Source organism: Leucoraja erinacea, chromosome 4 (assembly GCF_028641065.1).
Source record: "Leucoraja erinacea ecotype New England chromosome 4, Leri_hhj_1, whole genome shotgun sequence".
Classification (NCBI taxonomy): domain Eukaryota; kingdom Metazoa; phylum Chordata; class Chondrichthyes; order Rajiformes; family Rajidae; genus Leucoraja; species Leucoraja erinaceus.
The window spans coordinates 24,571,267-24,586,334 of record NC_073380.1 but is presented as its reverse complement, the minus strand read 5'-3'; the positions used below and the strand labels follow the sequence as shown (position 1 = coordinate 24,586,334).

At 43.5% G+C, this 15,068-nt stretch overlaps 1 protein-coding gene across 8 annotated transcripts in view; it reads left to right on the top strand.

Annotated features, from left to right (window-relative positions):
• Nucleotides 1-15,068, top strand: part of adgrb1a (adhesion G protein-coupled receptor B1a) — a 549,195-nt gene that overhangs the window by 257,473 nt on the left and 276,654 nt on the right. For all 8 annotated transcript variants that reach the window (XM_055633873.1, XM_055633875.1, XM_055633876.1 and 5 more), the window contains 2 exons: nt 1,596-1,704; nt 4,762-4,908. In XM_055633873.1, the coding sequence (XP_055489848.1) occupies nt 1,596-1,704; nt 4,762-4,908 (256 nt within the window). The remainder of the gene's footprint in view (nt 1-1,595; nt 1,705-4,761; nt 4,909-15,068) is intronic.

Below are 15,068 nucleotides of genomic sequence, written 5' to 3'. Positions count from 1 at the left end.
GAAATCAGCCTGACCTGCAGAGTTACTCCAGCACTTAGTCAATCTCGTAGTGACCTTTCAGTCCTGGGAGCCTCCATTTCCAGAATGAGGCCACATACAAATTGGAGGAACAGCACCTCATATTTCACTTGGGCAGCTCATTACCCATCGGTAGGAACATTGACTTCTGTACTTTTGAGTAATTTCTACTAGTTTTCCCCTCCCCACTCCCCCCTGCTGCTCTTTCCTCCCCCTCGTCATTTAACCAATTGCAACAATGATCCCTCTTGAAAGTCCTAAGCCAAACCATGTTTCTTAGGCAACCATCCTGTTTGAAGATCTGTTGCCAGCCCTGATTGTCTGGCCTTTTCTTTGCCAGTTCTCCCCCCCCCCCCCCCAACTATTGCAATAAGGGTCCCACCTAAAATGTCTCTGAAGATATGCTGCCTGCCCCGCTGCGTTTTTCCAGCATTTTGTGTCTACCTTTGGCATAAACCAGCATCTGCAGTTCCTTCCTATTAAATTTTGACAGCCTGACCTGCTGAGTCACTCCAGCACTTTGTGTCTTTTCTTTTCATGAGTTAGTTGGAGTTGGTATTGTGATGATTGTTTGCTGAAGGAGATCTGCCATCTAGATAACTTTAAGAATTTACCTGAGTTGAAAGTCCTAAGCCAAACCAATTCTTATTTTAGAAGGTGTCAGGACATTGCATTGGGCCAATTGCAATGGAAGCCACCTTCTGAAGATATGACCTGTCTTCCCAGGGGTCACTCCAACTGGAAATAAAGGCATTTAATGTATTCTCAATGACTTTGCATGACTTTTAATGCAGGTGCACATTGCTGGTCTCCTATATCCACAATGTGTCCAATGCACAGCAGAACCCAAACAGCACAGGATTCATAATCGATATTTTAGTTTTCATGGAAATTATATCGTAGCACATGAAGGCATTTTCTCGGCGAATTCATTACTCTGTATATGTATTGCTATAAAATGTTAAATGAAATTGCAAATGTGACCTTCTGCAGAATGCCATAAGCTGATGGGCTCAAGAATCTCCAGATTCAGGGACAGTTTCTTCCCAACTGTTGCAAGGCAACAGAACCATCCAATCACCAACTAGAGAGTGGTCCTGACCTACCATCGACCTCATTGGAGTCCCTCGGACTATCTATAATCGGACTTTTGTAGCCTTTATCTTGCACTAAATGTTATTTCCTTTATCCTGCATCTTAATATTGTGGATGGATTGATTGTGATCATTATAGTCTTCCTGCTGACTTGTTAGTATATGACAAAAAGCTTTTCAATGTACCAGTTCACATGACAATAAAATAAACTAAATAAGACATTTGGGATTGCTTCTGAACTGGATGCTGGTTATCACCCAATAGAACTATTAGAAGAATGCTCTCTCTTGAAATATTTGCCTAGAAAGCCTAATGGTGGTGCCCAATGTGCCAAATCCATGTCTTCCATTGGAACTGAATTTTGAAAGCATTGTAATATGCTGCCATTGCTATATGGTTTGACTTAACAACATTTTCTAGGCAATTATATATTACGTTTATGACTGCTGTAATACAAATATTATTGTGTTTTCATCTTGCAGACTGGGCCAAACTCAAAAGTAGTGATGCAGACTGTTGAGAATTTCATTGATGTCATTGGCTTTCGAATGAATGATTTCAGGGACTCCTATCTCGTCACTGAAAATCTAGGTGTGCTGTATTTTTTATTTCTAAAATGTTTACAAGGTATATGCCATGAGATTGATTTTTTTGTTTTCTGCCTTGGCATTGTGTTCATGTTAAAGATAACGGCTGATAAATGCAACATCAGGAAGGATTGTTGGACTTCCAGATCTGTACAGAGTTCCAGTGCCCTCCTTTTCCTTCCATCTATACTTTCTGTAGTTTGTTTTTGGTTCCTCTTTGAGGTTCTACCTTTTTTGTTTCTGCATAAAACTGACTAAAATCAAAAAGTTTTGGGGTTCAACTTTTCTATTTTAATCTAAAATCTAAAATAATTAAAGTTAATTGGCCAATTTGTGTTCATTAAACTCTGCCATTAATCTTAGTAGAATATGTGTTATTATTTAGCACCAGATTTGCTAATGCAATTAAAGTTTTGGTCGCCAAGGTACAGGAAAGAGTTGTTTTCTTCCCTGTCAACCAGATAAGGCACAGAACAGATTCACAAGGATGTTGCTGGGACTGGAAGGCTTGAGTTATAAGGATAGGCTAGGACAGTTTTGACAGAGCAAAGGAAACTAATGGTGACCTTATAAATGTATGTAAAATCAAGTCAACTCAAGTTGCGTTTATTGTCACATGCCCACGAACTATGAGATACAGGTACAATGAAAATCTTACTTGCAACAACATCACAGGTACCTAGTGAAAGACAACACACAAAAGCATAAATTGCACATTCATTCTGCATGTCAGTAAAATAAATGGATGTTTCCACTAGTGAGAGAGTCTCAGGCCAGAGGTGATAGCCTCAGAATAAAAGGACATACCTTTAGGAAGGAAATGAGGAGGAATTTCTTTAGCCAGAGGGTGGTGAATCTGTGGAATTCATTGTCACAGAAGGCTGTGGAGGTCAGGTCAATTGATATTTTTAAGGTGGAGATTGATAGGTTCTTAATTAGTACGGGTGTCAGGCATTATATGGAGAAGGCAGGAAAATTAGGTTCAGAGAGAAAGATAGATCAGCCATGATTGAATGGCTGAGTAGACTTGATGGGGCCCCATGGCCTAAATCTGCTTCCGATAGCTTATGAATTTATCAACTTATGAAAAGTGTGCAAAATAAAAACAAGAGCGTGTGAAAGCACAATTAGAAAAACCAATCCACATTGTCAGAAAATAACTGTTCCAGAAACCAGTGGTGTATTGCTTGAGGCTTCTCTTGCCTAAAAGTAGCATTGAGAGGAGGGCCTTATTTGGATGATGCAAAACCTTGATAATAGATCCCCCTCCTGGAGACAATATCTCATATAGATTCATTCAATGATGCCCATGATGTGCACATGATAAACCACTGAACCCACTTCTCTCTACAGCCTTTTGCATTCCTGTGTGCTGGAATTACCATTCCTGGTCATGTTGCAAACAATCAGGATGCTCTCTACAATGCACCTGTAGAAGTTTTGTCAGAGTATTTGATGACACATTGAATCTCCTTAAACATCTAAGAAAGTAGAGGAACTTGTAGGTGTACCTTTGTGATTACATCTATTACAGATATAATCTGTCCAGAAGATAAACACAAAATGCTGGAGTAACTCAGCAGGTCAGGCAGCATCTCTGGAGAAAAGGAATAGGTGATGTTTTGGATCGAGACCCTTCTTCAGACATCCTGTCTTGCATCTGTCCTGAACCCAGTACACGTCTGAATTTGAATCATGTCTAAACCTGAAAGATAACAACAAAGAACTGCAGATGCTAGTTTATACCAAGGATAGACACAAAATGCTGGAGTAGCTTAGCGGGTCAGGCATAAGGGTCCTGACTTGAAACACCACCTATCCATTTTCTGCAGAGATGCTGCCTGGCTTGCTGTTACTGCAGCATTTTGTGTACGTCTCATATTCTGACAGGTCTGTGGCACTTTCTCAATTCCTGAATCTTTTTGAGAATCATACTCTCCAGTTTTTATTGCTTCCCTCATTCCCTCAATTAGATGATGTTCTGTTCTCTTGCTGAGTACAGCTGTAGAACTGCTTGAATACATCCATTAACATATTTAAGTTGTGCACAAAGGAAATTTCGGCATGTTTGTCAAGGCAAGTGTCTCCAGAGGAAATGGTACTCTGAATAATTGGATTGCACGGATGCACATACAATGATAGTGCCAGCAGTGTCAATGTGTGCTAAATTTGTCTGTTCGTAGAGATTTTAATTTCATGAACTGGTGTTTCCTGTTCAATAAATTGTGTGCAATAAGATGTTTGTGCAAGAACTGATTTATTTTGCATAACTCTCTGAGGCCATGATTCAACAAATACTTAAATGACTTAATTGAAAAATATAATGGAAAATATGAATGGCACAGCAGATACATCATTTCTGAGGTGTCTGCCTTAATTGTCTTAATTATTTATGCAAATAATGCTAAATTGTTTTCATTTATTGCAAACAGCCATGCTTGTCACCCGTAAGTGTATTGTGTTCAATATATTTATGTGACATTTTAGAACCAAGTGCTTCCAAAGAACTATAAAATGGTGAACAGAATACATTGAAGATAGTTGGGAAATAGAATCTACATAAATAAAATGCCACACTTGCATTCACATGAATGCATGCAACAAATGCATCCTCCATAATTGAGTTTTGCAGAAGATATTTGCTTGAGGAGATTATTTAAATTTTTTCTTTCCCTCTTGTCTGAGTTCTCTCTTTCCTTCTTTTCATGGGGCAAAACTTTCACCCCAGCATGAAAGAGCTGGCATTTAAATTCCCGCTTCATGAGCTGTGCACTATGGTGAGGTGTAGTACTTTGTTGACATTTCTGGGAGAGGTGAGACAATTACAGTTTTGCTGTAAAAAGGAAATAGTTTGACACAATGGAAACTGACCATCCATGTTGAAGGTTTGCGTTGACAAGAGAGGGAAATTCAGAGTTGCAGTGTCAATTAATTACTATTTTTCATTTTGGATTATTCTGAAAATGGTGTTGAATATATTTGTGTGATGATAACAAATCAGAATTTACCAGCAGCATCTGTTACCAAGTAAGAGACCAATTACATGTGTTTTCTTTTTCAGTGATATGCATTTATAAGCGGCCAGCCAATGGAGCTACAGATATCAATTTCCCCATGAAGGGATGGAGAGGGATGGTTAACTGGGCAAGGAATTCTGAAGATAAAGTCACTATTTCAAAAAGCATCTTTTCCACCGGGAGATCAATAGGTATGTTGATATTGTGCTCATTTGGTTTTATTATTGGAGCTGTTCAGGTACCAATGGGAAGTTTCAACATGGATTGAACATTTAAAATAAACTCATTCTGGGGTCATGAGGAATTTATTGCAATTTGGCCACTTCATCATTTAATTCAAGTTTACTGTTATATACATGAGTAGGGCGAGGTGCACGGGTACAATGAAAAGTCTTGCACCAGCATTACAGACACATAGACTTAGATAAACACACAAAAACAAATGATACAGATATTATGCATACATTCTAAAAGAAAGCAGACATTACTACAAAAACATTACATGATAAAAAAATCAAGTCCATAGTAGTTGTTGCTGAACCTCGTGGTGTGGGTATCAGGCTCTGTATCTCCTGCCTGATGGTAGCAATGAGAAGAGATCATGAGCAGAATGGTGGGAATTCTTGGTGATAGACTTTGCCACTTTGAGGCAGTGCCTCATATAGATGCTATCAATGGAGGGGAGGGTAATGCCCGTGATAAACCAAGCTGAGTCCCCCACCCTTTGCAAGTTCTTGTGTTCATGTGCGGTGACATTGCCTTGCCAGGCCATAATGCAAAAGCCAGGATACGTTCTACCATCCCTTGTTGGAGAATTTCGAGGGCAGAGCGGAGGAGATGTAGGAATTCCTGCACTCAAATTCACTTGGACCATTTCTGACACCTCCCTCCCCTTTCTTGATCTCTTTGCCTCCATAACAGGATATGGACTACCAAATGATGTATATAACAAATCTACTGACTCCCACAGCTAACTAGACTACATTATCTGAGATACTGTCATTATTTAAGGAAGGGGTTACCCCTCTCCCCCAGTTGCAACAGGGACAGAGTCCCCCGAACCTTTCACCCCATCAGCCTTCGTACGCAGCACATAATCCTCCGACATTTTCACCACCTCCAATGGGATCCCACCACTATCCACATCTTCCCATCTCCACCCCTTTATGCTTGACCTGTTCCCTTTGCAACTCCCTAGTAAACTCTTCCCATCCCTCCCAAACCACCCCCTCTCCAGGTAACTTCCCCTGCAACCGCAGCAGATGCAACAACTGTCCCCATACCTCCTTCCTCAACTCCGTCCAATGACTCCAACAGTCTTTTCAGGTGAGGCAAAGGTTCACTTACACTTCCTCCAACTTCATCTACCGTATCTGCTGTTCCACGTGTGCACTCCCATATATTTCGGCAAGACCAAGCGCAGGCTCAGCGATCGTTTTGCTGAACACCTCTGTTCAGTTTGCCTAAACCTACCTGATCTCCTGGGTGCTAAACTAACCTTCCCCTTCCATTCCCATACTGACCTTTCTGTCCTGGGCCTGCTCCACTGTCAGAGTGAGGTCCAGTGCAAATTGGAAGAACAGCATCTCATATTTCAATAGACAATAGGTGCAGGAGTAGGCCATTCGGCTCTTCGAGCCAGCACCGCCATTCAATGTGATCATGGCTGATCGTCCCCAATCAGTAACCCATTCCTGCCTTCTCCTCATATCCCCTGAATCGCTATCTAGCTCTCTCTTGAAAGTATCCAGAGAACTGGCCTCCGCCGCCCTCTGAGGCAGAGAATTGCACACTCACAACTCTCTGTGAGAATAAGTGTTTCCTCGTCTCCGTTCAAAATGGCTTACCCATTATTCAGAAACTGTGGCCCCTGGTTCTGGACTCCCCCAACATCGGGAACATGTTTCCTGCCTCTAGCGTGTCCAAACCCTTAATAATCTTATATGTTTCAATAAGATACCCTCTCATCCTTCTAAATTCCAGAGTGTACACACCCAGCTGCTCCATTCTCTCAGCATATGACAGTCCTGCCACCCTGGCAATTAGCCTTGTAAACCTACACTGCACTCCCTGAAGAGCAAGAATGTCCTTCCTCAAATTAGGGGATCAAAACTGCACACAATACTCCAGATGTGGTCTCACAAGGGCCCTATACAACTGCAGAAGGACCTCTTTGCACATATACTCAACTCCTCTTGCTATAAAGGCCAACATGCCATTCGCTTTCTTCACTGCTGGCTGCACCTGCATGCTTACTTTCTTTGACTGATGAACAAGGACCCCCCAGATCAAAGGTATCAAATGTATCAAAGGTATTTTATTAGTCACATTCACATACACCCAGGTGTAGCGAAGTGAAATGCTTTTTGCCATTTTGCAGCACACAAAAAAAAGAATACAGACATAACACCAATGAGAATCTTAAACACATAGAACATCCCCCCACAATGGCTCCCACCATGAGGGAAGGCACAAAGCCCAGTCCCCAACCCCAGTTCACCCATAGTCGGGCCTATTGAGGCCTCCACAGTTGCCTCTAAGGAGGCCCGATGTTCCTGGCCATTATCGGGTGGTGGTGCTCCGGCGTCGGGAGAGTCCTCACAGCAGCATGGGAACCCTGGAACGGCCGCTTCTGCACTGGAGGCCGCGGCTTCCGAAGCTGACAAGGCCGCGCCGGCTGGAGCTCCACTACTGGCGATCTCATCTAGAGATCCCAGGCTCCTGATGTTAAGTTCAGCGCCGCCGCCCGCAGCTGGTCGTTCCACAGTCCCGCAGCTCCGTGATGTTTTACCCGGCGGCCTCAGCTCACCGGAGCTCCAGTACGGCGACCCAGGCAAGGCATCGCCCGCTCCGCGATAGCGCTGCAGCGCTGTGCCGCCGCCGAAGCCGAGGTTCTGGGCAGTCCCCGACAGGAAACGCCGCTCCAGGCCCAGTGTTAGGCCGCAAGGACGGGTCGAAGCTGCGGCCCGGAGAAAGGCTGCCTCTCCGACCAGGTAGGGACCCTGAAAGGTAGTTTTCCCCCCTTCCCACCCCCCCACATAAAAAAGTGTAGACCTCCAAACAAAACACTTTAACTAACTAAAATAAAAAATAAAAAGATGAAGAGACAGACAGCTGCTGGCTGGGCAGCCGTGCACAGGACGGCACCCCCTGCAACCCATTGTACTTCCCCTTTTCCCAACTTGACACCATTTAGATAGTAATCTGACTTCGTGTTTTTGCTACCAAAGTGGATAACCTCACATTTATCCACATTAAATTGCATCTGCCATGCATCTGCCCACTCACCCAACCTGTCCAAGTCAACCTGCATTATCTTAGCTTCTTCCTCACAGTTCACACTGCCTCCCAGTTCATCTGAATTGATGTTTATTGTAAATAGCTGCAGTCCCAGCACCAAGCCTTGCAGCACCCCACTAGTCACTGCCTGCCATTTTGAAAGGGACCCGTTAATCCCTCCTATTTGTTTCCTGTCGGCCAAGCAATCTTCTTTCCATGTCAGCACTCTACCCCCAATACCATGTAGCCTAATTTTGCCCACTAATCTCCTGTCGCTTGGGCAGCTTACCCCCCAGCGGTATGAGTATTGACTTCTCTAACTTCAAGTAACCATTGCTTTCCCTTTCTCTCCATCCCTCCCTCTTCCTAGTTCTCAGACCAGTCTGACTGTCCCCTTGATTAAATGTTATCTCTGTATGTTTCGTTGTCATCTTCTCGTAGCTAACAATGATTTATTCTACATTTTCCTTGACCTTTATCCCCTTTGATACCTCGTCTACATCTTACACTTCCTTATCTCTGTGTCTCCCTCTCTCCTCACTCTCAATCTAAAGAAAGGTCTCAACCCAAAATGGCATTGATTCCTTCTATCCAGAGATGCTGCCTGTTCCGCAGAGTTACTCCAGCATTTTGTGTCTATTTACACTTCTTCCCACCCTACCTCCTGCAAAGACTCCATGCCCTACTCCCAATTCCTCTGTCTCGGCAGCACCTGTGCCCACGATAAGGTCTTCCATCCCAGGCCATCCGAGATGTCCTCATTGTTTATGAAATGAGGGTTCTCCTTGTCTCTCATAGATGATGCCCTCACACTGTCTCCTTGGTATCCCGTAACTCTGCTCTTGTTTCCCCACCCCACAGTCACAACAGGGACAGACATCCCCTTGTCCTCACCTTTCACCCCATCAGCCATCGAATACAGCACATAATCCTCCAGCATTTTCGCCACCTCCAACTGGATCCAACCACCAGTAACGTCTTCGCATCTCCACCCCATTCCGCTTTCATAGGGACAGTTCCCTCTGCAACTCCCTGGTTCACTCATCCCTTCCCACCCAAACCACCCCATCCCCAGGCAACCGCAGGAGATGTAACACCTGTCCCTATATTTCCTCCTTCGATTCCATCCAGGAACCCTGACATTCATTTCAGGTGAGCGGAGGTTCATTTGCACCTCCTCCAAATTCATCGACTGCATCCATTGTTCTCATTGTGGACTCCTAGATATCAGTGAGACCAAGCACAGACTGGCAATTGTTTCACTGAACACCTACACTCAGTTTGCCTTGGCCTTCGCAATCTCGCAGTTGTTAAATACTTTAATTCCCTTTCCCATTCCCATACTGACTTTTCTGTCCTAGGCTTCCTCCACTGTCAGAGTGAAGCCCAAGGCAAATTGGAGGAATAGCTCCTCAAGGTTTGGCTTGAGCAGCTTACAACCCAATGTTTTTGTGATTAGTATGTATCAGGCGTTATGGGGAGAAGGCAGGAGATTGGGGTTAGGAGGGAGAGATAGATTGAATGGTGGAGAAGACTTGATGGGCTGAATGGCCTATTTCTGGTCCCATCATTTAGGAATGAGAAAAATGAGAACAGTTGAATTTCCCTCATTTCAAGTAACCCTTGCATTCCCTCTCTCTCCGTCTCTCCCCGCCCTAGTTGTCCTGCTAGTTTTACTGTTGTATCCCTTCATTATTACCTCCTTTACAGCCAACAATGGACCATCATGGGCTCTTTTGTCATTGGTGCCAGATTTGATCTGTTCTATTTCTTTCCATACCTCTAGTTTCGCTCTCTCCTAACTCTCAGTCTGAAGATGGGTTTCGGCCCGAAAAATCGTCTATTCCTTTTCTGCAGAGATGCTGTCTGACCCGCTGAATTACTCCAGCTTTTTGTGCTTAGATTATGGACTGATTACATTTTTGGTTGGGATCCTTCATTAATTACATTGATAAATCATGTTTTCATTCTGGTCCCTCCTTTGGTGTGAAGAGGGTTCCTGACCCAAAATGTCAACCATCCATTTTGTTCCACATATATAGCCAAACCTACTAAGTTCCTCCAGCACATGTTATGTTTCCTAACATTTTGTTTGATGGTGGACATTGTGAATTGAAGGCTGAAGTGATTGACTGCCAATAGTTTTGAGGTATCCGTTCTGGAATCTTCCTGCTTCCCCTTTGCCTATTAACTGGGGCAGCACAGCGGCAGAATTCCTGCCTTACAACGCCAGAGGCCTGGGTTCGATTCTGATTATGGGTGCTGTCTGTATGGAGTTTGGACATTATCCCTGTGACCGCTTAGGTTCCCCGAGTGCTCCGGTTACCTCCTACATTACAAAGTTGTACAGGTTTGGAGGTTAATTGGCTTCAGTAAAAATTGTAAATTGACCCAAGTGTGTAGGATAGTGCTAGTGTACGGGGCGAACACTGGTCATCACGGACTCGGTGGGCTGAAGGGCTTTTTTTCCATGCTGTATCTCTAAAAATAAATGCAGTGATAGGGCACTGTGTAGTGAGATCTAAATTGGTATTTGATTCTAGTTACAAACTCCTGGCTGCCTATGCATTAGTTGTGTTAGTTCACATTATCAAATTTGTTTGAGAGCTTTGTACCTGTTACCGACATGAATTACACATTTCTGAAGCACAATGTGGAGAGTCATGTCAAACATTTTCAAGGACAGCTAACGTGACTCTTTCATGATAAACCATTTAAAATCTACATATCTAACCTGAAATTCAACTGTTTTGGTTGTCAAGGTCTAGATTCCTTCATAGTGAAGTTTCCATGGCAAATGGTAATTTTCATATGATCTTCATTTGTCATTTAATTTTGGGAGAGCTGAACACTTCAGTATGTTTTTGATGCAAGTTAGCTTTTTATTAATGTTTTAACAGCCCCAATTTTGTGGAATAGGGCAGATTTAACGCAGGCAGCAGAATGACGGGTGAAACGCATGCTGAAGTAACTCACCAGATCAGGCTGCATCTCTGAAGGATAGGACAGGCAAGGTTTAGGGTCTGAATCCTTCTTCAGTCTGATTAAGAATCAAAGATGCTGCCTGACCTGTTGAGTTACTCCAGCACTTTGTGATTCATTCAAGATTGCAGTTCCTTGTGTCTTTGGCATCAGTGGTGAGGCAGGTAAAGCCATGGTCCCTCAGCTTCTGTGACCCAGGTCTGCATGGAGTGTGCATATTCTACCGATGATTGCTTGGGCTTACCTCGGGGAGCTTCAGTTTCCTAACAGATCGTAGAGATGACGTTTGATTACCCTGGGTAGTTTGCAGGGGGGTATCAATGGGCCTGCATGAGAGAATAGGTAGCAGCAAAATAATTGGAGAATGGGATTGAGGAGATAGTTCTGGGAGATGAGAAGGACATACCAAACTCAAAGGACATTACTCCTTATATGTCATAAGGAAACAACAAACAATCTGCTAGAGAAACTCAACGAGTCGAGCTGCATCTGACGGGGAGAGGAAGGATCGACATTTCAGATCAAGACTGCATCAGGGAAGGTCGACCATTACCTTTTTCCTGTAGATGTCGCTTGACCCATTGAATTCCTCCAGCATTTTGTTTGATACTACAGATTCCAGCATCTACATTCTCTTGTGTCTCCCTGTCATTCATAATTTAGACAAAATATACTCAGGGTTATTTGCCATGAAGCTAATGGATTGTAAACATGCGTAGTATGCACATCAGCATCCAGAAGGTGCACCCTTCTTGAATTCCTAGGGCTAAAACTAAAGCTTTTGTGGCAGTATTGAGTGCTGCCAGATCTCTTAGCCCTTGTTTTATTGTAAACTTTGTTTGTGTAAGAAGAATGACTTACATTTAGTTTATCATTTGAGGTTATCAGTATGAAAACCAAATTATGCCAATCTGGTGGAAATTTGTGCTATAAAATAATATAATATAGAAACTAACAACTTGAGTGTATTAAAGAATCATTATAGATTTTAGAATGATTGGACTTTCAGTTTAGATTAGATTTGAACTCAACATAAAAAGGACAGTCTGCGCTGTCATTCCTGCTAATTATTTTTATTGAATTTCAATTTCTCCATTGGATTGTAACTGCAGGCTTGTAATAATTTAAGCCACTGACAATAAGCACAAGAGCCCACACCAAAAAAGTAACAGGCAATAAACAGTACAAATCAAAGGATCTCCGCTAGTATTGTTTAGTCCCACAAAACCTCTAAAGATGCACAAGGTAGATAGAAAGCTTGAAGTGTACGCCAAAGATATTTTCCAATTGGACATCTTTGGGCTGTTACTATATGTTTCAATTGATATGAGGAGTAATCTTTGCAGAAGCCAAAATAAATGACAGGAAAAAAAACCTTAACAAATCAGCTCCTTTAATGCAGATCTGCATGGAGTGTGCATATTCTCCCTGTGGAGAACTTGTTCTTTCTTATATGCCATATGATTGTTTTTGCCACTTATCAACACCCAAAGTAAATTTAGAAGACCCAAGAATCTGCCAGCATATATTTGGAGGAGGGAGGAAGCACATGACAAAGTTCACATGTTTATAAAGAGAACATGAAAACGGCACACAGAAACTTGCACAAACTATGTTCTGGATCAACGCTGGGTCTGAAGGCAGCAGCACTAACAGCTGCACCATCATGCCATCTGGATTAATCTCAAGAGACTGTGCATCATTGATAGGGTGACCAGTGCATTGAATTGACTTCTGAGTGGAAGGAAATAACCTAGTATCATTTCAAAAATAGCCATTGTAACAGAGTAGCGTGGAACTGTAATATTTTGTAATATGAATTGATCATTTGCTTTATTTGTGTGTTAGGAATACCATCAAAGGACCTCAGTCCATGCAATTTGGGATCTTGAACTAAAGAAAAAATTGGTTTTATGTGTTTTTTGTCTCATAATCTCCCTCAACTCTCTCTCGACATTGACATTGAAAAATCCTTCACATCCAATGACTGCTGAGATATTCATCGCCTGCCATTTGTGCTGGACCTTCTCTAAAGCAGAACAGAATTGTTGTGCTCGGCACCCAAAATTAATTGCACAGTGGAATGAATTTGGAAGCAGACCACAACACAGTGAAGCAGCGATATATTGTTTATAGGGGCATCAAAGGAGGAACGATTTTCTCGGCATTTGTTGGCCCTAAATGATGTGGGACGTAGAGAGGTTGTGAAAGTCAATCTTGAAAAACAATGCTTTCAAGAACCAGAATTGTGTGAACTGAGATACTTGGATGAAAACAATATTCCCTGTGCTTGGTTGAATGGAACTTGAAAGGCATTCTGATCCACATCACCCAGTTCATACATTAATCGGATGTGGGAGGAGAAATTCACAGCAACTAGTTTGCTATCATTATGCAGGGAATACAGGGCAGCTTCACAATGCTGTTCAAAATTGTAATTTAATGACAAGATAAAGGTGAAAATCATCGAGAGAATTAACTAACTTACTTTTTAATTACAGACTAATAAAAGATAAAAGACAAGACGTTACATAGAATAAATTGCATACAAAAGCACAATAAATTACATACAAAAGCACAGTAAATTACTTACAAAAGCACAATAAATTACATACAAAAGCGCAACACATGGTTTAAGACAAAGAATTAAAAAAAATCAGTGTCCTACAAGGAGACAACTATACCAATGTTGCCACAGCTGGGATTGGTAGCGTGACCATATTTATGAGAAGTGAAGTGAACATATTTATTGATGGTTTAAGAAGGAACTGCAGATGCTGGAAGATCGAAGGTACACAAAAATGCTGGAGAAACTCAGCGGGTGCAGCAGCATCTATGGAGCGAAGGAAATAGGACGACGTTTCGGGCCGAAACCCTTCTTCAGACTGATGGGGGGTGGGGAGGAGAAGGAAGGAAAAAGGGAGGAGGAGGAGCCCGAGGGCGGGGGGATGGGAGACAGCTCGAGGGTTGAGGAAGGGGAGGAGACAGCAAGGGCTAGCAAAACTGGGAGAATTCAATGTTCATGCCATCCGGACGCAAGCAACCCAGGCGGAATATGAGGTGCTGTTCCTCCAATTTCCGGTGTTGCTCACTCTAGCAATGGAGGAGATCCAGGACAGAGAGGTCGGATTGGGAATGGGAGGGGGAGTTGAAGTGCTGAGCCACCGGGAGTTCAGGTAGGTTATTGCCGACTGAGCGGAGGTGTTCGGCAAAACGATCGCCCAATCCCGATGTAAATCAGCTGACATCTAGAGCAGCGGATGCAGTAGATTAAGTTGGAGGAGATACAGGTGAACCTTTGTCGCACCTGGAATGACTGCTTGAGTCCTTGAATGGAGTCGAGGGGGGAGGTGAAGGGACAGGTGTTGCATTTCTTGTGGTTGCAACGGAAAGTGGGGGTGGTACGGGAGGGAAGGGAAGAATTGACAAGGGAGTTGCGGAGGGAGCGGTCTTTGTGGAAGGCAGACATAGGGGGAGATGGGAAGATGTGGTGAGTGGTGGGGTCACGTTGGAGGTGGCGGAAAGTTGCGGATGATTATTTGTTGTATTTGCCGGCTGGTGGGGTGAAAGTTGAGGACTAGGGGGACTCTGCCTTTGTGGCGAGTGCGGGGATGGGGAGAGAGAGCAGTGTTGCAGGGTATGGATGAGACCCTGGTGCGAGCCTCATCTATGGTGGTGGAGGGGAATCCCCGTTCCCTGAAGAATGAGGAAATTTCCAATGCCCTGGTGTGGAACGTCTCATCCTGGGAGCAGATGCGGCGTAGGCGGAGGAATTGGGAGTAGGGGATGGAGTCTTTACAGGGGGAAGGGTGGGAAGACGTGTAGTCCAGATAGCCATGTGAGTCAGTTGGTTTGTAGTGTATGTCGGTCAGAAGTCTGTCCCCTGCGATGGAGATGGTGAGGTCAAGTGGTAGGGAAGTGTCGGAAATGGTCCAGGTGTATTGGAGTGCCGGATGGAAGTTGGTGGTGTAGTGGATGAAGTCAGTCAGTTGTGTGCGGGTGCAGGAGGTGGCCCCAAAGCAGTTGTCAATGTAATGGGGGTAGACGATTGTTCAACTGACCCGACAAAGAGGCAGGCGTAGCTGGGGCC